Below are 22,295 nucleotides of genomic sequence, written 5' to 3' on the forward strand. Positions count from 1 at the left end.
CTCATTTATGTGCTTGTAAAATGTCCCATTCAGCAGCTCAAGCACTCACTGTGAGATGCCTATTTCAAACCCTGCGTTAGAGCTCTTGATGTTCCCACTCTCTTTTTACAGTGTGGCTAACCGTTTTGGAGTGTTTCTTTTTGAACACGCAGGCTCTCCAGGATCGGTGCCTACACTCACCATACATCCTGCCTTTCTGCTGCTTCTGGCCCGCCTCTGAATGACTGGACTGGTGCCCAGGCCTGTGCACCAGCCCTTCCAACACCTGCTCTGAAAAGTGGCTGTGATCTGTCAGTCAGGGAGGCTGATTTGGTATGAGCAGCTCGTCATTGTCTCTCTTTTTATTAACTTGCTTGTCAGCAGTTTGTGCTTCCAGATGCTCATTTTCTCTTTACTAGTTTGCAGACACCTTATCGTGCATACCTGCAGCTGCATGTTGCAAAGGTTGTGCACTGGAGACCGGACAGGGTTTGTTGAATAACTTTATTGTAAAGTGACACTCGGGTTTTAAGGTTGCTTGTTCTAACTGTTTGGGTTTAATCTGGCTGTTTAATGGCGTAAAGCTCTTTCGCTATTTTTCCAATTTTCTTTTTAATCAGTTGGTAAATTTTAAATGGAATTCAAGTTCGGAGCCCTTTATTTCTTTGTTCTGACGAGCACCATTTGCCCATGGCTCTTTCACCACTTCTTTTGTTACTTTGTGCTTTGCTTGGCTTCACTGTTTGTATTCATCACTTTCATAAAAAGATAACATTTTTGCCTTCAGCTGTTTTCATCTGGTTGTTTGTGTTACTGCAGTTACCCTCCGATGAGCTGGGGTCACAACAGCCTGCTTCTGTGCTGGAGTACATTCCCACGGTGCTGCTGATATGATTGAGTACTCAACACAGAGTTTCATATCCCTTAAAGATGATTCTCTGAAAGGGTTCGCATCTGTTGTACGTCACTTCCACTTCATATACTCTGGCTGTATTTCTGACTGCTTTACAGAGAGAAAGAAAGGGGCAAGCTTCTCGATTCCCACTTTTAGTGAACATGAAATATTTAGCACTATGCAGGAGTTCCAAAAAAACACAACGTTGTGAAAGTTCCTGCTGAGCTGGGACAACTTTGAGACAGTTCACAGAAAGGATGGCCAACAAAAACACTGAGTCCCAGTCTTGTTAAGCACATCTGCCCAGGACTCCTCAGGCTGTGCGTGCTGACACATGCAACCGGATTTATTCCAGTTAACTAAAATTCTTTGCCTTACGCCTATTTTCAGAATTTAATTTAGGTTTAGTTAACCCTTCTAAAAAACTGCAGCTGCTTACCAAATGTCACCCCCAACTGCATGATTGATGTTTTACCTTAAAAGCAATTTAAGTGATGCACTTAAAAGCTGATTTATGGTCCGCGTCAGTGTTCATTTCCCTACCACTCTCCCTGTGCACAGAGAAGGATTGTGGGAATTTTAACCAGCGGATTAGCAACACTGACTCGCTTGTGCGTCATCCTCTAACAAGCCAACACTGTGACGTAGAAGAAAAGGTGATGGGCTGAAAATCGGGGCTTAAAAAGTAACAAAAAAAAAAAAAAAGAAGCACTGATGAAAAGCAGAGTGCAAAGAGTGAATCATTTTTAAACACACAGCAAAACCAGTTCTATATATACACCATAACTAAGCTAAAGGACTGACAACAGCACAAACCTCAGCTTTAGCAGTGTTCAGTTCCAGTAGTTCAACATACAGTATATTTGACAGTCCCCCCACGTTAGCAGACGACAGATACAACATGAAGATATGGATCTTCAAAGCTCTGCGTGGTTCAGTATCAAAGCAGAATCAACACAGCACCATGCTGGAGCAAAGTCCTTCAAGAAGCAGGCCTCACGACTCAGCAGCCATCTTAAAATGGCTCAGTGTATTTATGTGGGCAGTCATGAGAACATAAAAATGCTGAAAATAATCACAAGTCAAATCAGCTTTTGATAATTCTGCCCTAAAATCCATTTTTAACAAGTTCCCCCCCTGAACATTGCACTTTGACAAACACCTTCCTTTGCTGTTGCAAACTCTTCTATAAACCCAAAAATAAACTGACAACTTTTTACTTTGTATAACTTTGTGCTGCATAACAGAAAGCATATATTTGATAAATATACCTCAACTTTTGCAGGAATTGTGTCAACTTCCCAATATTGTTATTATCTGTCTAATGGACAGGTGTTTTTCTCTGGAGACGACCGTGTACCTGAGATGTTGATGAGGGTGGTGTCCATTTTACCCCCTTTAGGAGGAATAAAGCTCTCAATGAAAGTGGGGCCTCCTGTTCGCCTCATCCTCGATAAGCTGACCTTCACAAACTCCAGGTTGATGCTCAGAGAGTCTTTCCTTCCTGTCACTGAAGTCGACTCCTCATCCACGGTACCTTCGGGAGGGGGAGGAGATATGGGTGATGGGATCAGCTGGCATGTAATTGTTTTACATCAATCCTATCTACAAGAGGTGCATTTATTAGTGGATAAAATGCAGTCCTGTATCTTTAACAGATAAGAATAACACAAATGTTTAGCATACCTAACGGCCCTTGGCCCGGAGGCAACCCCGTGACTGCAGATTTCTGCTTTCCGGCGCCGTAGGGGTGGAAGACGTAGAGGGAGAAGTCAGACATGCAGGCTGTAAAGCTGAGGCCCGAGGAGTTACTCGGGGGCCCGGTGAGGTCGGACTGGCTGCTGCTGTGACGGCTTCTGCCCAGAGGGCTCCCCAACAACGGAGATGCTGGAAGGGGGCAGGAGAGACAAAAGAAATCATCCAGTCACACACTCATTAACAGCACTATACACTTGTGATATATATAAGTCTAACATCCTCTAATGCATTAGCACTAACACAATTTCAGGATGGAAAGGAGTGAGCTACCAGCTATCAAACCTGTGCATTTAGTGACTCACAGATTTCCAAGACCTGAGATGCATCTTAACATGCATCATCTGGCATAAAGACAGACTGGAGAGAAGAGTAATGAATGCAGGAGAACATGCTGCGAGCAACATTAACTCACACAGGGCTCAGACATGCCATGGAGTGGCAGCTAATAGATATTCTCACGGTGTGCGAAAGACTTTAAAAGACTGTTTCGTTCACGTATCTCTGCACACATTAGAGCGCCATTATTCTGCCAAAATAAACGGGGAAGTCATGCTCTAGATACCTTTGCTGGGAGGTGGTTTGGGGATATGCTGCCCGGGTGGAGTTGAGGAGGGCTGGTGTGACCCGTCTGTCACATGGGCTCCTGTCGGGGTCTCCAGTTCTCCACGGTTAGAGGAGAAGACCAGGTCTAACGAGGGCAGTTTGAGCATACACTCCACCCTGGACATTGGCAGGCAGCTGAAGCGGATCTGAGAGGGCTGGAAACAGAAGACAGTAGATGTTTTCATACACTAAAATTCTCATTTTAGTGTAAATTTATGACTTGTAATTGTTATTTGTCATAATACTTTCCTTGTGCTTTTAGTTTTTTCTTACATGTAACACATTAATTATTATTTATATAAACAGTCGACTTAAATTCCAAAGCAGCTCTGAAGAAATTGCACGAATGACAGCTCATCAGTACCTGGACTCTGACGTAGACAACCACATCCACGGGGAAGGAGGAGTATGCCGACGTTGAAGAGGAAACCAGGGAGGTGGTCGATTCCTCGAGCTGTTCCACTGTATCAAACTGACCCATGTCTTCCTCCTGGGATGCCACAGCTGATGGAAAGGCATCAGAAGAAGTTTACTATGAATATCAAGACACACAATTCCTCCAAGAACACTGTCCCAAAGGACTGGTTTTAAAAACACACCTGTGTAGTTCCTGTCCACTGGAGTGATAGGAATTGTCTCAAGTGCTTTTTCCAGAAAGTCCAGCAGACAAGGGCTGATCACCATCTCCTCTGGCAGGGTCTGGAGGGCCACCCAGGCATACAGCTTGGCCGTCTTTACCCCTCCACTGCTCTTACCTTTAGCTGCAAAGACACATGAAAGTTAAAGTCATCTCCACACTCTAACAGCACTTTCAGAAGTTTGTTTCTTGAACTTCAAATAAACTGGAATCATATTAACAGAGGTTCTTTTAAACTGTCTTTTTGAGTCTCTCCCTCTGTGGGGCGCATCAATATGCATGAACCCGTTTGATCAAAGGGTGCCCTCTAGATCCATGCCTTTAAAAAAATAAAAAAATAAAAAGGGATGGAATCGCATGCATTTGATTTGGACGGTCCACGTGTAGATTTAAATCATCGGATCGAAGAGGCGTGGCACTCTAGTGTCGGCGGCGATTATGGATGGTAGAAGGGCATGCAATTAAATGAGGGAATGCTCAGTACCTGATGGAATAGGTGGGGGCGGGGGAGGTAGGAGCGAGTTAGTCTTGCTTTGGACAGCATTGGGAGGATTTGGAGGGCCGCTATCTTTCATACCATACAGCTTTGACTCTTTGGAGAGAGTGCGAGGGAGAGAGGATCCACGCGAGGCGTTGGGTGACTCCGTCTTCAGGGTCTTTGAGTTGTAGTGCAACTGCAGGGAAAAATAAAGGAAAAAATAATTATTTAAAGCACAAAAGAAACCCTTGGCAGTTTGGATGATGTAGGAGAATCTGACCTTCACGTCCACTCCTGGAATGTAGAAAACTGTAGTCTCCAAGTCATTGGATTTGGTCGGCAGAGTGGAGGGACACTTCTTTCCAGCTAGGAGATGGCTGGAAGAGGGGTAGTTGGGCTGGAGCTTCTTCTTCTTGGGAGGAGATTCTTGGTCCAGGTTTCGGAGGCTGCGCTCACAGCTCCTATAAAACCCAAATTACTGATCTGAATATAGAATGTCTCATTTCTTCTGTCCAGTGAGGATAAATCATCACAGCTGTTCAGGTACTTCTGCTAATATAGAGTCTGATTTAATCTACGCTTAATACTACATTTGGGAGGAAATGTGAGACCAACTTTAAATAGGAGTTTGCATTTCCCAGATTGAGAAATGAACTTTTTACTGCACCTCCTCAAAGAAACATCCTCGTGCTCGGGCTGTTGAGTAGTAGGGTGAAGGACGCACTTCCCGCTGTCGATTTCCACACGGACATCCAGCTCAAAGTCGATGTTTCTTTCCGTCGTTGGGCCACTGAAGCTGCGGTTGGCAGGAGTGCCTGGCCAGCGCTCACTGAACAACTGACTCACAGCAGAAAAGCCCGAGGACTTTCTCTGAGACGTTTGGCTGAGAATCAGGGAGGACAGCACCGTTTAGTGAATGCTGAAAATTGAAAAGCTTTTCTTTTTTAGACAAAAAAGAAATTAATGGCGCTTTCTTTTCCTAACTGTCATAACAAGTACGCCTGCACTGACAAACGCAATAAACTCACACAGGCCTTCGATAGCTCTGCTGTCTGTCATGCTCGAAGTCGTCCTTGTCCGAGTCTTCCGAGGAGGAAGAGGACAGGTCATCGCGCCTTATGTCGTCATGCTGGAAGGGAAGTGTGGGTGAGAAGACAGCAGGGGTGGCGGGGGCACTGAAAACTGAGTGATGACCATCGACAACAGATAGGGGATGGAGATGGAGGTGATGAGGATGGGATGAATCGTCAATGGAGACTGTCGACAGGTCCCCCTCTGACTCCTCAGGGAACTTTAGAAAAGGACAAAAGGTCAAACTCACACAGGAAATGGTTTAATGTCTGTCTAAATTTGTTCCTACGTGGAGACATCGATCCAGGGAATCTGAGAGCTGGAGCTGATGTCTTCAGCAGAAATCCACCCAAAAAAGGAAGTAGTGTTCTGTAGACTGGACCTTATTAATTAGTTTAACTGATCAGTTCTGAAATTTGTGTTTACTCCTCAAATCAAATTTAATCTTTTACTTCTGCAGGTCCAGAGGCAGAACACTACTGCCTGCAACGGTTCACCGAGGAGCTCAGAGGTCATGCACTTTCTGTGAAGAGGAATGACAGCTTGAAACAAAGGAAGAAGATGAGGATGAGTAGATGACATACCCCGTCTCAAGATGGTGACAACAGAAAAATGCCCAAGAAAGTGTAGAAGTATCCTTATGACAGCCAGGGACAAAGCCCATTTGTGTAGGGTCAACAGATCCCAAACACACTGACAGAGGTGAGCATCAGTTAAATTAGAAATAATCCATCTGCGACACAAATACTCCTTATAGGACAATATAGAGTTTTATATGAATGTGGTATTGATTTATTGAGCAAGTCTTGTTCTTTCATCAAAGAGTTAGAGATTACTATAATTTTTTAATTAATATCAGGATTATTGTTATCAATTTCACCGTTAATGATTTTATTGAAAAAAAAAAAAGAGAAAGATTTACACTCACCAAGAAAATAACACAACTGCACAACAGATTCATCACCATTCAGTTACAGTGCTGAGCAAATAAACCCAACGAAAGCTCCTTTGGGAGATTAAATAACTCATGTCATCAAAGGAATTTTGATTACGCTATTGACGAATATTTTAAGTGGCTACAGGTTGCTTGGCAACTACATAATAAGGTCACCATTTCATTATAAGACTTCAATCTCTTGGTTTTGTTAAAATTAAGTAAAAATAAATGATTTTTTAAAAATAAAATCATCTTTTATGATGGATTATGTGACGTTCACACATGCCTGTGACCACCTGTTTAACCCTAAAATTTCACTTGGACTTTTTAAAAAAAATTGTTAATAAGTAATTAAAACAGTCGGGTAGGGGGAGGGAACTTTCTTGTGGCTTCTGAAGAGAGAGGATTGTCTGAAAAAGGTTTGGGAGCCACAGTTATGAAAGTTGTTTGCAGTTTATGTTTGCAGTCACGCCCGCAAATAATAAGCAAGTTTTCTTATATAGTTATTATTCTCCTCAACACACATGACTGCCGTCTTCACAGTATGAGCCACAAATGCCGCTTCAGGGATGTGGGGTTAAAGAGAATGGATTCTTTTCCCCAGAATGTCTGAGTTATTATTTGTGATTGTGGCATTTTAAAAGGTAAACTGGTGACTTTATATTAAACGTATTATTTATTTTATCCTCGTGAAGTTTTTGGTATTGTTGGGGGCGATTAAGGACCTGCTGTTGTGACAAACAAAAGCCGACAGACTGTGACTCAGTGGCCACCCATGCATAGTTGTTAGAAATCACTCAATATACTAAGGTTAAAAAAAAGAAAAAAGCTGCTGGATTATTTTATGCAGTTTCAAGACAGGATGAGTGTGTGTGGGGTGTGAAACTATAATTCATTAAGCAGCAATTCAACTGTAAAGTGTTTTTATTCTGCAAACAATTGATTTTCTGAGAACTTTCTTGGGTTGAGGTCATTCTAAATAAAAGCAGGGATGAATTGCTGACTCTCACACTCAGCAGCTAAGGGAATAGTAGGTTTTATTATAAATCCGGGTGATCCTCATGCACCAGTAATAAATCAAAATCTAACTTATTATGCAAATGAATGTCTACTGCATATAGCCGAAAGTTCCCGTCTTATCATCCTGTTTTGATTTTGCATATTCAAAATCCTGTCAGCACTGTCAAGGTAATCACAGAGGAGAGGAGGAAACAGAAGTTTTTGATCAGCGTTGGTTATGTATTTTCATTTTTTAAATTTTATTCTTGGACCATATACCTTGAATATATCTCCTGGACTGACAGGTGCAGACTCCAAAGCCTGATTATTAATCTTTAATTGGACAGAAGAGTTATTTTTAAAACAAGAGTTCATCCCTCTGTTTCTACTGCAACATACTGTACAAATCAGCTGTAACAGAGATCAGTTATGGTAACAAACAAACATGTAAATGATGGATGAGATGCAGATGATCGCATATAAAATTGCACAAAACTAAAAAAACAAAAAACAGAATATTGATTTGTTTGGAAATGCTTTAATTTATAAATAAATCTATTAATGTGCTACAGCAATGGATATCTGACACATGAAGAAGGCAGGCTTACCGTGTCCTGGATGTTGAAGGTGACCCGTGGTGCCGGAGAGGACACGTCCACACGGATATCTGGGAAATCTGCATCCACATCTCCGATTCTGGAACTGAAGCCAACATTGTGAGGATCTCATTTTTATTTGATTTTGTTTCAGAACATATGGCATTTAATCAGCCAACACTTGTCAAAGCCCGGCCTGTTATTAGTACGATTCATTTCAAGTCATTGTTGAGCATTTGTTGACCCCTCCAGAGTAAATATTTTTCTCCTGTGAAAGGTCTGAACTGCCTGAATATCAATACTACATTAATCCTGAGATAATCTGCATAATTACTATAAACAAAATGCAATGAGCACTTCCTCTTCACTACATTCTAATTTGTGAGTCACTCTGTCCCTCTTTGTCAGCAAGATAATGGGAAAATGTTTGAAAAACATAATGGCAGCAGCAGCAGCAGCAGCAGCAGAGAAGTGAGACAGAGGTCACATGGTCCTGTTTGTTTACAGTGAAGCTCCCTTAATGGTGTCATTTCTATGATAATCTGATACCAGGGAAGGTGCCTCCTGCTGCCCTTCTTTGTTACCTTTGTCTGTCCATCCTTTTTAGAGGTGGCCGGCCTGCTGCCGCTGAGATGCTTTTGGAGCGGTTGTAGCTTGGTTTGTAGCCAAGACCCCACTTATCCTTTAGAGAGGCCGCCTGGGAAAGAACAAACACAGCTACAAACGGGTCCATAAAAGGATAAACATGACTAACACCCTAGCATGATTTCATGCTATTTTAAGTTAAGGTGCTGTGGCGAATGCACTTCTACTCGGGGAAGGTAAAGAGACGGGGGATTCACCCTCATGCTGGAGCGACGCAGCTTCTTTCTGACATCTCTCCTGATGTCTTTGACGGCCACAGACTCCAGCTGTTGATAGCGCTGAATCTCCTGATTGATGGTTCCTTCGCTGGCCCCCAGTTTCCTGCGTTCGTAAGAAGAGGACACGGCTAGTCACTTAGTTGTTGCAACTCTTTAAACAGAACAGTTACAAAAAGCTGGAGTCTTACTTGAGGTCATCGATGACTTTGGCTTGCTCATTCAGTTCTCGGATGTCAATGACCCTTTTTGTGAACTTCCTCCCACGAGCATCAATTATCTGGTTTCCTGACACCATGGGCCTTCTGGGGTCAACCGCCTCCTGTTGCACCAAAGCAGGAAACCAAACACACATGGAAACACACAGATGTGGTTAAACTGACTGACAACTGTGACAAACTTTCTGATCAACAGATTGTGCAATAAGAATCCATCGTCCCGATGTCCCAGTTTCTGATTAAAAGGTGCATTTTTGTGATTCAATCATTAGAAGTTTATCTGTAGAATTATCCACACACCAGGAGCCATGTCACAAATAAGAGACACCACCACCACCACCACAACTCCTAGTGAAAGAAGGAAACAAAGCTTTATTGCCAAAGGGAATTATGGGCCACTAATCTACTTCTTTTCACCCATCATTGAAGCTTAATGAGGAGGGCAGTGGAAGCAAATAACACAGCTCAGAATTTTGGAATCCACAGCCTTCATCACTTAAGTGCAAGTGCCTGAAATGTGACCTTGTAAGTGATTCAACCAGCCTGGAGAAAAGTTTAACACTGCGGGCGGCTACATACACAAGCCCAGGAGAGGGGTCTTTGGGTTCTGCCACTGCCTGGTAGGCAAGGAGATGCACAGTTTAAGTAGTCGATGGGGACAGATATGCTCTGAGGCCTGGGGCTGAGGCCCAGGATGTGGTTTACCAGACGCTTCCTTAAGGTCAGCCGAGGGCTGAACTCTGGAGTCTGTAAATAACAGCAGGGACAGGTGAATGGAAAGGTGGAACAGCCTGGGTCAGACTTTGCCTTCTGAAGCTTTTTTTTTTTTAAATGCAAGCCAGGTAGGATTTGTTCAAACGGACTGATGCATTATTAAAGGAATAGTTCAACATTTTAGAAATCCACAAACACTATCCTGTCGACAGCACGATGAGAAGATATCGTAGAGCTTACCTGCGACACCACAATGAACAGCAGCTGGTTAGCTTAGTGAAGGAGAATATAGGCAGTCCTAAAGAACCCAAACTAACACATTTTATCAGTTTGTTTAATCTGTGCAAAAACCAAAGAGGAGAAAAAACAGCAATTTGCTGTTTTATTGAGGGGTTACGTGCCTGAGTGTTTCTTAGCTGGGAGCTGTGACCTCAATCTTGTGAGGCTGCTGGAAACCAGCAGAAACTCATAACAGCCCCCCAGACAACCCAAACCAATTTGTTTTAGAGGCAGCTTTAGTTATCAACACATTCCCTGTTTTCAGTCTTTGCATCAAACTAAGGTAACAGCTGCTGCTGCAGTCTGTTATCTAATTTACATACACCACAGTGGTACTTATCTTCTCATATTACCAGCTGCAAAATAAGAGAATAGATGCATTTCCCTAAATGTTGAACTTCTTCTTCTGAACCTGCGATACTGACTGGCAGTAAACTCAACAGCTGAATATTCCCACTTCAGTTTAGAGTTTTTCTTTTCACAACTTTCAACACTGGAAATATATATTTTTAGATATTTCTTGAGAACTTTCTAACTTCTAAAGGAGACCATCTGATCTGACTGATGCAACAGCTGCTCGGGTCTCGTTAAAGTCAGGCTGTGAAAGAACGACTGAATCCAGCTGTGGCGGAAATACACAATTACTCTTTAGCAATCTTCCGAATTCAAACTAAACTGTAATAAAAAACGAACTGAGCGGTGTCTGACCATGTGCGTGGTGGGTGACATGGAGTCGGTTTCGTCCTCATCTGAAAGGTCTGCCATGTTCACAGAGTTCAGATCGGCGATGTCGTCTATGTCCTCCTCGCCCGTCAGGGACGTCAGCGTGTTGCCCAGAGCGTTGAGGCGCTTGCCGATATTGGGGTCCATGTGAACGGCGATTCCACACATCTTCCAAAGCACATTGAGAGTCCAGGTACCAGCGCTGCTGCTTTCTGTTTTGGTGAAAAGGAAGCCAGGAGTGAGAGGGAAAACAGTGGATGATGTTGGGAAAATTAATGCAATAAATAATAAAATTTTCCACACAGTCTCAATATCATTGTGCAGCTCTAGGGTGTGATCTATATTTAATAGACCAGAGCACAGTTAAAAGAACTTGCCTGCAGAGGGCTGCCCTGTAGTCCTGGAACACACTTCATATGTACCGTCAGGGACTACACCTGCACACAAGTACATACAAACAAATATCTTTCATGATCTCTATAGAGACACACTGACAGTCTTCTTCTGCCCACTAGCTCACAAATCAAATGTGAACGGGCTCACACAGTACAGAATTTGTATTTGAAATGGCTTTCTGCAACACTTAGATAAAAACATTTGCATAAACTGTGTCACTCACAAGCATTCATGACGATGTCTCCCCGGACTTCAGGCTTCCAGTCGTCCCAGGAGGTCTCGAAGCCCTCGGCAAAGCGGATGCAGAAATTTTTGAAGTGTCCTTTACTCACCAGGGACTCTGAGGAGCAGGCGGTGATCAGTGTGCTCTCGATGGTCAGGACCAGCGCAGAGCCCGTGTCAAAATCTATGCTGTGATTGGCCTGGTGGAATGGCAGGGAGAAAGGTTACTCTGGCCTCAAGGGAGAGAGGAGAAGGGGGGAGAGTACAAGGAAAGGCAAACCACCTCCATTTGTTTGGAAAAGGAAGCGTTGGCAACACTTCATTCTGTACAGCTGTCATCAACTTAACCAAATATTAAGAACAATAGCACAATGGCAAATTATTGCACATTAAAGGGGATTTGCTATGCTTATTTCCAGCTCTAAACATTTTAGCTTGGACTCTAGATTATACATGATTCACGGTACAAAACAAATAATCCTTTTTACATCTTTCTGGCCTCTGTATAGTCTGTCTCCACACACAAGCTGGTTTAACACCCTTTGCACCGTCTCTTTAATGCATCTTTATTCTTATGGCCTAAAACTCACCAACGGAAGGTTTGAATGGCAGGTGAAAGAGTGGAGCCAGAACTGTGTATCGTAAAGACTGGGCATCATAAAGATCCAAAAGGTCTGAAACTTTTTTGTTTGTTATTTTAGCATGTTTAATATTCAAGTCCACCTGAAAATAAGTCAAAAGCTTAACAAGACAGGTCCACTTTAAAACCTTCGAGGGAACAAGTTTAAGTGCTACTGACATAAATCTATCTCTGAGTGAAGTGTTACCAAGCTCTTCAGTACATTTCAAGTTCAAATGCAGAAAATCAGTGATTAAAGAAGAAAAAACAAACAAACAGAAACCCACACATCCAAATTACATGAATTTGATTAACCTGACATTAGTCCCAGAATAGCAGTCTGATCATTATCATTAGGAAAATACATATATCTGTATCTGAACTATTTACTAGCCCATTTCAATCAGCTGGATGAAAATAATCAGACCACAATTTTGGGGCAGCTATTACAAGATCCCAGATATAAGCCAATGCAAAATACCACATGCATACAAGCGTAGAGAGAGCCCACCATGTGCAACACTGCACCTAACTATATTCTTAATCTAGTCTCGCATATAGAAACGTACATAACTTAAAAGCACTCACATAATCAATACTCTGGATACCAACAGGCATAACTTTTATTATGAAAACACACCTCAAACACCAGCCCGAGCTTCACTACTTGTTATGCCGCCGTTAGAGAAGCTTTTTTTTTTTTAAAACCACAAAGCACCTATGATGCAGTATACTGCAGTGTGACAGGTTTTATAGAAGAGCGTCACTCAGTATCAGTCAACACCTCACACCAAGCCATCCCAAGAGATGTAATAAACTTTTGGTTACTTTTCGTGCATTTCTTTGCTGGCCTGCTGAAGAGCTGGCCCCAGCTTCAGAGTTTGTGCCCTCCGTAACTGGTTCTTGTCCTCTCTATGGAAATAAGTGTAACATAACTGTCTGCATCTGAAATCTTTCCAATCCTAGCATGCAAAGTAGAATAAGGATAATTCAAACTATGATGAATGAGTACAGTAAAATATAGGACACACTTCCAAAAAAAAGAGAAAGAAAAAAAAAAAAAAAAATAGGACACCCAATATGCACATGCACATGTTGACTTAAAGTAACTGTGAGGAAGCCTGTCTGTTGGGACTGTATACAGATTTACAGCAATTGTTGAGGAGGCACTGACATAAGATCTGATAAGAGTAGCTCAACATCACTGAACAGTTCTTAAGGCTGTTAGTTTGGCATCAGTCTCACATGCCTGCAGACTGATTGGTGTTGAGCTGGATCTCCCGAAGCCAGGGAAAAATGTGGATTGTCTAACCAGTTAGCAAGTGTTTTTGCTGCAAGTTGCTGGCTGCTGCTTGGTGGAATCAGCAGCCTTCAAAGTAAAGACAGTGTCTTATGACTGTAACCAACATGTTTCAACATAAACTAGTTTTACTTTGAAGGCAAGCAGTCTGCATTTCCAGTTTACCTACTGCTACACTAGGTGAGTGAGTATTTGCAGACATAGGAAATCAATGTCTTCCAAAACTTGTAGTAGTTGAAAACTACTGCAGATTGTGGCATCTACTAGCGATCAGTATACTAGTAGATTCATCAGTACATTCAAATTTGGATGATCTGAAAAAAGCAGCAGTGATGGAAGCAAGCCATAGAGCCACAAGCAGAGCACCTTGTTGGGGATTTTTGTTTTTTATAACTTTTCAAAGTGTGTATTTCAAGTCAGCATATATTAAAACTTTTACAAAACAAAATAAGTTGTGCACTTTATATCCTAAACCGAACTTAAAAATATATAAGATTATTTATAAGAAAACAATCTAACGCTCAAAGGGACTGACCAATGACACTTGGGAGACTCAGTCATAGCATATTACCTGAGATGTGTTGGTAATTGGCAGGCAAATACCCAGGTCATTGACTGTCAGTTGCAGAAAGAGGGTGCTGAATGCCTGGGCGGAGGTCTGTTGAATGCCTGGCAGCTTATCCACCACTTCTTTTGTGGCCACGTGAATGTCCTTGTTGAGGGCCATACGCTGCTCATTCCAGTTGTCATATGCAGCTTTGTAGTTTAGCCAGAAGAGCACAGCTGCAGAAGAGCACAGTGGTGGGATGAATAAACATTAAATAAGATCTAACATGTCATTTAAGTAATTTATATCAAATTTTGAGATGCTAAAGAACCAAAAACTCCAAATATGGATCTAAATAAGGAAAATCTGTTTTTCCCAGAGCTTAAATAAAATCACACACCCATCCCACTTTACCCACCAGTGTTGGAATTGGCATCAAAGTGTGAAATAATGTTACACAGTATAAAAACATTAAAACCTATACTTTATACTGTTGATTGTTCAGTGTTACCCAACAACATTAAAAGGAACAGAAAGTCTTTCTCCAGTAATGTCACCTAAATATGTCAGCTACATGTCTGAGTCTTATTAAACCAGACTAAGTAAGACTGACGGAGTCATCTTAACAGACAGACATGTTTCTAAAATTTCTACAAAGTGTTTGATGGGTCAGATTATTCAGACACACTAACAATGAATAATGTATAATGGGAGTTTGACAAAATGTTAACAGAAGCTGAAGTTCAGCAGGTGCTTCCAGCTGTAGATGTTTTGAGTTTATTACATTAACTGCAACATCAGTTAGTAGCAGCAACTTTTAAACACATGGAAAAGAAGCAAAAACGTAATCACTTGGAACAAATTATCCCAGACAGGTTTGATAAGGATCCAACAACACATTACATTGTGTTCTTTCCTCACATAGTCACAGCTTTTAAGCTGTCACATCCATTTACCAAACTTTATTACACGTGTACACACACACACACACACACACACACACACACACACACACACACACACACACACACACACACACACACTTTCATAAAGGACATGCCCACTCTAATTACCAAAGTAACTTTAACAATAAAGCTGCCACGTTAAGAAAAGTCTGACTTCATTGTACATAATGAGGCTTCTGATCCTGCTTCAGTCAAGAAAGCTGTGAGAAACTTTGAACGTCAGAAAAATCATCACCTTTAAACACAGATTAAATATCATGCAGCCCATGTTTTAAAAGACCTATACACCAAAGATAGAAAAAAAAAGGAATCCTAACCTCTGTCGAATGCCACGGGCTGAGCGAAAACCACTGGCCTGTTGAGGGTGATGAGAACAGCCTCTTTGTCAGTGGATCCACTGATTTCCTCCTGCAGAGCATTCCGCAGACCAATCCGAGTTTGGAAGTATGCCACTTGGTGGAAATCCGAGCCAGCTTCTTCATACACCTTTAAAGTGAAAGTGAGAAAAGGAATCAAATAGTCATCTATTATCGTAGGATCTACTGTACAATATAAAGCGTCTTGAGGCGACTGTTGTTGTGATTTAGTGCTATATAAATAAAATTGAATTGAATTGAATTGACTTCATCTGATACGATAAAGCACGGGATGAACGGGACCTGTTAAGAAGTGAGGATTCTGTGTCTGTATGCTGAGTAAGACGAACTGCTTGAGAATACGTGCAGGATTTCATTTGTACCTGGTGCTTGACAATCTGTCCAAGGGCTAGGTTGAGGTCAACTTGACATTTTCCAAAGAGTTTCAGGTAACTGCTGCTGCCTCCAGCCTGAGCCTTGCACTGGATTCTGTTGGACAGCTCGAGCTCAATCAGGCCCGTCTCAAAGCGCACGGCTCGCATGGAGGGAGTGGTTGCTGTCATCTGGATTCCCTGTGAACACGAAGACAACAATAAAATCTCCACAGAGAAAACTTGAACTGGTTTCATCCCTTCAAAACAACACAAAGCTTCTCCCAAAGAGAATAATTTTGCATTTCTGAAACAAACTGAACATCAGATACCTTGAACCTGAGGCTGAGAGAATAAAGCAGGATTTTGGGTTTGTCTGCATCTGTTGAGGTGTCGTGCTCATTCCACAGTGGGATGGGTTGTTCTCCTCCTGGCAGAACAGAACACACACACACCTTACAGGTCACACACAAGCTGGATAAAACATAGCTGAATTGTGGCAATGTGGACCGGAGGCAGATGTGCAAGTATTAATCTGCTGTAGTCTTCAATTGCAGCTTTTCCTCTTTAATGTGCGCCTCCATCGTTATTCTTTTCTCTAAAATGGCAAAAAAAAAAAAAAAACTACCACTACTACTATCAAGCTTGGTGAGCTTAACAAAATACTATCAATAATGTGGAAATAAACAAGGGTGGATTTGTAGCAGTGCATCGGGCATTGATATTTGAGGAAAAACGATTTTTTAGCAACTTAAGCAGCAGCTGTAGGATACAGAATGCTGTGGGGAAAAGCCAGATGTCTGAGATTAGATTAACTTTATTGATCCAAGAGGAAAGCTCGGCTGCTGCAGCAGCACATAGAGGATACAGTACTGTAACGTGTTTGTGATTCTGGTAAGTCTCTAAAAATGTAAAAGATAATAATTAGAATAATAATGAAAAACCAGAAGGTTTACGTTACATTACCTGACACTTTCTGAATGACCTCGTTCACTTCCTTCATGAAAACCTTCTGCAGAAAGACCAGGTGGTTGAGCAGGTCTGTGGTCAGGTTGTGCTCAAAAGAGCCAATCTGTGCACGAGAGAGGACAGTGAACACAAAGATCAGTTAGATGTTACAAATAACAAAACTTTAAAGATTTAAAATGCAGATTGTAAATCAACAGGCCTTTACTTAAAGCACCTGCTGCTATAACTTTTTTACCTCAGCTACACATCGCAGGTAGTTGCCCTGCAGGTAGTTTCCTTGTTTTGCTGGGAAGTCGTCTGGTGCCCAGCCCTGGTCTGAGTGACTATCGTGATCCTCCATGATGTACTCTCCCGACATTGTAACCGGCGGCAGCGTGAGGCTGGCTGATGGCGACATAGTGTGCTGGGACATGTCCACCGGGGACACTTTTGATTGGAAGCAAAGTTTGTGGTTCGGCAACTCAAACGTGAAACTGGTTTGTGCTCCTAAAGACAAGTTGGTGAGAGAAGGAATATCATGACTCATTAACCTCAGCAAATTGGTACAAAAGGCTGGGAGGAAAACGATTATTTTAAATAAATATTGCAGATATATTTTCACACACCCGTCATGCCGTGGCTCTTCATGCGGCCCATCTTGTACTCTGCTTTCAGTGATGGGAGCAGGGCTGCGCCAATGGTGATGCCATCCATCATGGCGCTGAACTTGAGGACAATGGGCTTCTTCTCCAGGCCTTCGGGAAGCTGAGGGAACTCGTTGGCCTCGACAGGGGTCTGGTTGATGCTGGATGCTTTGTCAGAGGGTTGCGGGGTGGGGGTGTCCTCCCTATTAGGAGGTTGGCTGTTAAAAAACATAAAAACAATTACTCATGAGGTCAGGATTGCATGACTTTCTACTTTAGCCGCAACTTTGGCTTTTAAAGTATTACATAGCCTTAATCCCACTTACATCCATCAACTTCTTTACCGCCTTTTAAATCCCTTCTTAAACGTTCTTTTACTGCGAGCCGTTAATGAATGTTTGCTATGTGTTTATAAATGCCGCCTTGTTCCCCAATACCGTGTTTGATTCTTTTTATAATCTCCTCTTGTTAATATTTCTGTTTTTCTTTCAGATGATTTAATTACTTCCATAGGATGAGACTTTGTTCAAAAGTGGAATACTGATAGAGTTTATGTTTATTATTATGTGTGCTGTGTTGTCAGGAGGGTGGCTGGCTGTGTGGGTTTCCTCCCACAGTCAGAAATGTCCATGTTAATTAAACTGATGATTCTAAATTGGCCGCCAGTGTGTGGGTAGATACAGTGCTTAAGTAGAAAGTAAAGTGTTTTATAAATGTGTGTGGAAATCACTGATTGGTCAGTGAGACTAGAAAAGTGCTACATAGTTACATGTTCAAGCGATGATGTAATATGTTAATGTCTGGACTGGATTTGGGAAGCAGCGCCTCCGATTTATCCACCCAGCCTTATGAGGTAAACTGCGTTGAAGGAAGCTGCACATGGAAAAGTCACTGCTAATGCTTTGATTCAGTTATGTGTGTGTTATTTTTCACAACTCTGCAGATACTGACTTCCATTCCAGCGAAAATCAAATTATAGACAAGTTCTTTAATACCCAAAGCACACCTACAACTCTATAAATATATTAACATAATTCAGCATATTACCATGGAAACAGACCACACACAGGTTTTAAAGGCGGGCGACAGTGTGGACCTGCTGTAGTAACGTGTCTGTTTAGTAGACATTACGAACTGAATGAGTAAACATTACACTTCAGAGACAGCACGTGTTGGATGGTGGATTCATTTATGGTTTCAAGTTGAGCACATTTTGAAATTGATTACTTTGAAGTGGGGAGAAAAAAAAAAGCTGTGAGAAAAGCTGAATAGGTGAAGCAGACGTACGCATTAGAAGGCTGGCGGATGAGGTCGGAGATTTGCTTGGAGAGCTGATGGGAGCTGCGGACCATCATACTGTGCAGCGTAGCCGGGTGTTGGGGAATGTTGATCATGATGGCCCCCACTTTGAAGACAGCAGCGTTGTTGGTCTTCAGACCCCGCTGGGCGCTGTACAAGGCCTGAGACTTGGCGATGTTGCATTTGACCACCGTTCTGTAAACACAGAGGAAGCCGGAATAAGCAGCGGAGCAAAAAAAACTCAATCATAGAGAAGACGTAGACTTATGAATGAAGGTGGGGTTAGACACCAAACAGTGAAACACCATGCAAATTCAGGACTGCAATTATTTGTGTGTGCATTTTTGGTTTTTGTTTTTTTTAGGGACGTAATGAGCGGTTATGGTAGTGACGCTATGAATGAATAACAAAGAATGTACGGTCTGCAAGCCTGGCTGGCTCAGCTAAAGGAAAATGATATCGTGTCGACTAAATATTAATAGACTGCAGATTTTTATCAGATTGATGACATTAGAAGAGAACATGGATGCTGTAAACAAATACAAGAAAGTTGAATAGATAATGAGACACCATTTTTTGGCTTCAGCGTCTCAAATATTTAGTTTTTCTGCTTCTCACTGGTACAAAGAGATACTGCACTGACTCGCTTTTATTTTTCTGACATTTTATAAGAAAAAAAGTGAGATGAGAAAGAAATCAGATGATTTTATGTTTTGGGGAAGAAGAAAAAAAGTCAGCAACAATAATCCACAGGTGGCAGTTGCTTCATTTACACAAACTTAATGGGGACAGATCATTGTAAATGCTCACTGAAAACAGATGTGGTAAACAGATGACTGAAACAAATGATGGATGTACATTTAAGGAAGTTATGCTTTTGGTTTAATGAGTCCCCTAAAATGCAGCATAAACATACAGAAACTCTTGTTTAGCAGTGCTGGTGGGAGATGTTGGGAAATCCTCCAGTCTAGGCAAGTAGTTGGAAGAGAAAGCAAATTAAAAAGAAGAAGAAGAAGAAGAAGAAAGTGTAAAATAATTTGAGAAACTTGAAGGTCAGAGCAATTTTTCACATTAAATGTACTGTTAAAATGTTTTAGAAGTTCAGACGTTATTTATGATAAGGCTCTGGATTAACAAAGCAGTTAAAACACAAAGATGAGCTCAGGCAGCTCAGAGAACCACAGCTGAACATACTCGTAATTAAACTGCATCTAGGAGGCAACACTAAAACAACAACTTCTGACAAGCCACTGATATGTCAGACACCATTGTTTTGTTTTACTTCTGCACTGGGACCTGCTGTCTTCGCACACTGTTTTTGCTTGAGTCAAAAGGACAAGAGCCAAAATAAGCAATCACAGTAACAACTCGAGAATGCTACTGTCTTGGCCACATAAATTTAAAAACAGGCAGAGTGTGCAGGTACATTATGGAAACAGTATTAGGTCTCAGTTTTATTTTCACAGTGGGAGGATTTCTTAAGTAAGCCATCTATTTATGTAATAAACTGAATCAAAACAGTGTGGAGACACACTGGCCTGTCTAAAAGCATAAATACAAGGCTTGCAACCTGATTAGGTTGGCTACCTTTTGAGGAAATTGCTTGCAGTAAAAAGAAAACATAATAAAATTAACTGGCTGGACAGGAGCCTGTAAATAGTTCTCACTGAGCACTAACACAACCATGTTTTAGAGGGCTTTTAAAGGTGTTTATGGAGTTTATACTTAAACACTCAATCAACTGTTTTGATAAGAGTACATTTTGCAAAAGTTGTTCACTTTACAAAATTGTGATTAAGAATTAAAAAAACGACACATTTTTAAAGAAAACATTCAAACTAATAGAAAAGAAAAACACTACCACCTGCTGAATTATTAAAAAAGAAAAAAAAACATTACAATGAGAGAGAGTGAGGATCAATACAGTTAAGATCAGACAGGAACAAAGCACTTCGATTAAAACGCTTGGTTTCTTTTTAAATAGCTGCTAAAATATTTAATCGACAGGCTGAACAGAAGGAGAGTTTGCACGTACTGAATGTCAGGAGTTATCCCCTCCAGCAGAACGATGTTTACCCCTCCTATGTGAGCCGATGCGCACGTCTCTGTCATTTTCTGGTGCAGAATATCTGCAGGCACAACAACACCAAAAAAGAGATCAGATCAAACAAACCAAACTTCTACTGACCAGGAACTTCCCTTTTTTTGCACACCTGCATCGATCTACTTTGGGACTTTCTAAAGTTTCATATCGGATCTTTCCTACCATAAAAAAAGATGGAAAAATCATTATCTCTGTCAAAATCCCTGCCTAACCTTTCATCTTCTCCTTCAGGGTGAAACTTCCATGTATCTTCTTCAGTTCTGCTTCCATGGTCAGCCCGCCGATGTCCGCCTCCAGGTGTGTGCGGTTCACCATGCCGATGCCGAACACGATGAGCGTGACGTGCTGAGGCTCGGAGCTCACAAGGCTGCGTCGCCTTCCACCCGCACCGGGAGGCTTGCTGGGCGTGTTGGGGTCCTGCTGCTCATTCTCAAATATCACTTTACAGAACGGCTCTGAGGTGTGACGTCCCGTCTCTGTGAATTTAGATTTACACGTTACATTAAAAACTGCTTCTGTACTTTCACTTATAAAATCGGTGATGACAGATGCACCACTTTTTTTTTTTTTTTTATTAAATTGGGAAAGTTTATCCTCCCACTCCGAAGGAATGGTCACTACTTCATAGCCTCCTCTGTTACAGCAGTAAAATATTCTAGTAGGATAAACTGAAATAGGCGTGTCACAAACAGGAGAAATGAATGAAAAGGTGTTTATAAAACAGTGATCATGAAGGAAGTCAGTCAGATTTGCAGAGCATAGTGTGCAGATTATAAGACAGTAACAACCTCTAAAAATAAAGCGAAGAGTAAAGCATAATGAAAAAGACACAGTTAAGCTAAACAACTGAAATGTGGAATTGGATGTGTGCTGGAAGCTTTTTTCCACCTGAAAGGCAGTTCTCCGGGGAGCTTTTCTCCAGGATGCCAGTGGGATCGGAGATGAGGGAGTAGAAGTTGAGCAGCTTGTACATGTTCTGCCAACATTCTGCTGATGGCTCGCTCTGCTCTGACACTGTGATGGAGTCCGAGTCATCCATCTGGATCGCCATGTGGTCGGCCACGTCACGGGACCCTTTCCGTGACACCTGAGGGCATTACGCAATATTCCAGATTATGAAACAGAAAGTAGACGTGCCACAATATGCATCGTGGGGCTGAAGGGTAAATAAACAGGCCTGCTGACTCATTCCTTATTTTATTACCCCGTTGTTTACTCTGACAGTATAGTTATGATGCAGTAAGCTGTCACGACAGAGCCACTTAATGAAAGCTAAAAACAGACACTTGTGAAATAAGTGTCAGGGAGGTGACTCAGTTATTTCAGGAGAGTTCCCTAAGAGGGGAAAATACTTCAAATGTATCTCATACATCATTTACTTTAATAAAAATCTCATTTAAAAAGTGCTTAGTATCTCAAACTTCAAAGCTCATATTCCAACTTCTGAAACAAAAGAACTTTCACCAAGTCAAACATGTTTGCAAGAAGATTTCTAAAGTTAAAAACTTTTTTGTTTTTTTGAAAACAAAAAAATATTTCTTACTGAAACATCACAGATGTGTTTAAGATACTACTGTCTGTTCTGAGAAAATCCTATAATCTTCTGGCTCCCTCTAGGGTTTGTGTGGAGGAAATGTCAGCTGCTGAGTGAATTTAGTGATTCTACTGGTCTGGACAGGTGCGCCTCACAGAGCCGTTGAAAAGGCACAAGAGGTTTTCATTTAATTTCATCACAACCATTTACAGTTACTGCGCAAAGTCTTCATTATGTTTGGCT

The 22,295-nt window shown here is 41.6% G+C and overlaps 1 protein-coding gene across 12 annotated transcripts in view; it reads right to left on the bottom strand.

Moving 5' to 3' along the window:
* Positions 1–22,295, bottom strand: part of kiaa1109 (KIAA1109 ortholog) — a 72,881-nt gene that overhangs the window by 13,742 nt on the left and 36,844 nt on the right. For 3 of the 12 annotated variants that reach the window (XM_026152434.1, XM_026152437.1, XM_026152433.1), the window contains 31 exons: positions 21,407–21,605; positions 20,731–20,994; positions 20,450–20,543; positions 19,331–19,381; positions 18,403–18,609; positions 17,098–17,333; positions 16,728–16,978; positions 16,490–16,595; positions 15,856–15,953; positions 15,536–15,724; positions 15,114–15,282; positions 13,856–14,067; positions 12,813–12,896; positions 11,367–11,565; positions 11,125–11,184; positions 10,733–10,959; positions 9,611–9,778; positions 9,005–9,135; positions 8,796–8,919; positions 8,538–8,650; positions 7,966–8,059; positions 7,637–7,690; positions 5,379–5,641; positions 5,018–5,233; positions 4,631–4,811; positions 4,357–4,546; positions 3,835–3,996; positions 3,600–3,739; positions 3,195–3,390; positions 2,561–2,761; positions 2,235–2,411 (listed from right to left, as the gene is read on the bottom strand). In XM_026152434.1, the coding sequence (XP_026008219.1) occupies positions 2,235–2,411; positions 2,561–2,761; positions 3,195–3,390; positions 3,600–3,739; positions 3,835–3,996; positions 4,357–4,546; positions 4,631–4,811; positions 5,018–5,233; positions 5,379–5,641; positions 7,637–7,690; positions 7,966–8,059; positions 8,538–8,650; positions 8,796–8,919; positions 9,005–9,135; positions 9,611–9,778; positions 10,733–10,959; positions 11,125–11,184; positions 11,367–11,565; positions 12,813–12,896; positions 13,856–14,067; positions 15,114–15,282; positions 15,536–15,724; positions 15,856–15,953; positions 16,490–16,595; positions 16,728–16,978; positions 17,098–17,333; positions 18,403–18,609; positions 19,331–19,381; positions 20,450–20,543; positions 20,731–20,994; positions 21,407–21,605 (5,056 nt within the window). The remainder of the gene's footprint in view (positions 1–2,234; positions 2,412–2,560; positions 2,762–3,194; positions 3,391–3,599; positions 3,740–3,834; positions 3,997–4,356; positions 4,547–4,630; positions 4,812–5,017; positions 5,234–5,378; positions 5,642–7,636; positions 7,691–7,965; positions 8,060–8,537; positions 8,651–8,795; positions 8,920–9,004; positions 9,136–9,610; positions 9,779–10,732; positions 10,960–11,124; positions 11,185–11,366; positions 11,566–12,812; positions 12,897–13,855; positions 14,068–15,113; positions 15,283–15,535; positions 15,725–15,855; positions 15,954–16,489; positions 16,596–16,727; positions 16,979–17,097; positions 17,334–18,402; positions 18,610–19,330; positions 19,382–20,449; positions 20,544–20,730; positions 20,995–21,406; positions 21,606–22,295) is intronic. The other 9 variants (XM_026152445.1, XM_026152442.1, XM_026152439.1 and 6 more) reach the window with 8 other exon arrangements.

Source organism: Astatotilapia calliptera, chromosome 19 (assembly GCF_900246225.1).
Source record: "Astatotilapia calliptera chromosome 19, fAstCal1.2, whole genome shotgun sequence".
In the NCBI taxonomy this organism is placed as follows: Eukaryota; Metazoa; Chordata; class Actinopteri; order Cichliformes; family Cichlidae; genus Astatotilapia; species Astatotilapia calliptera.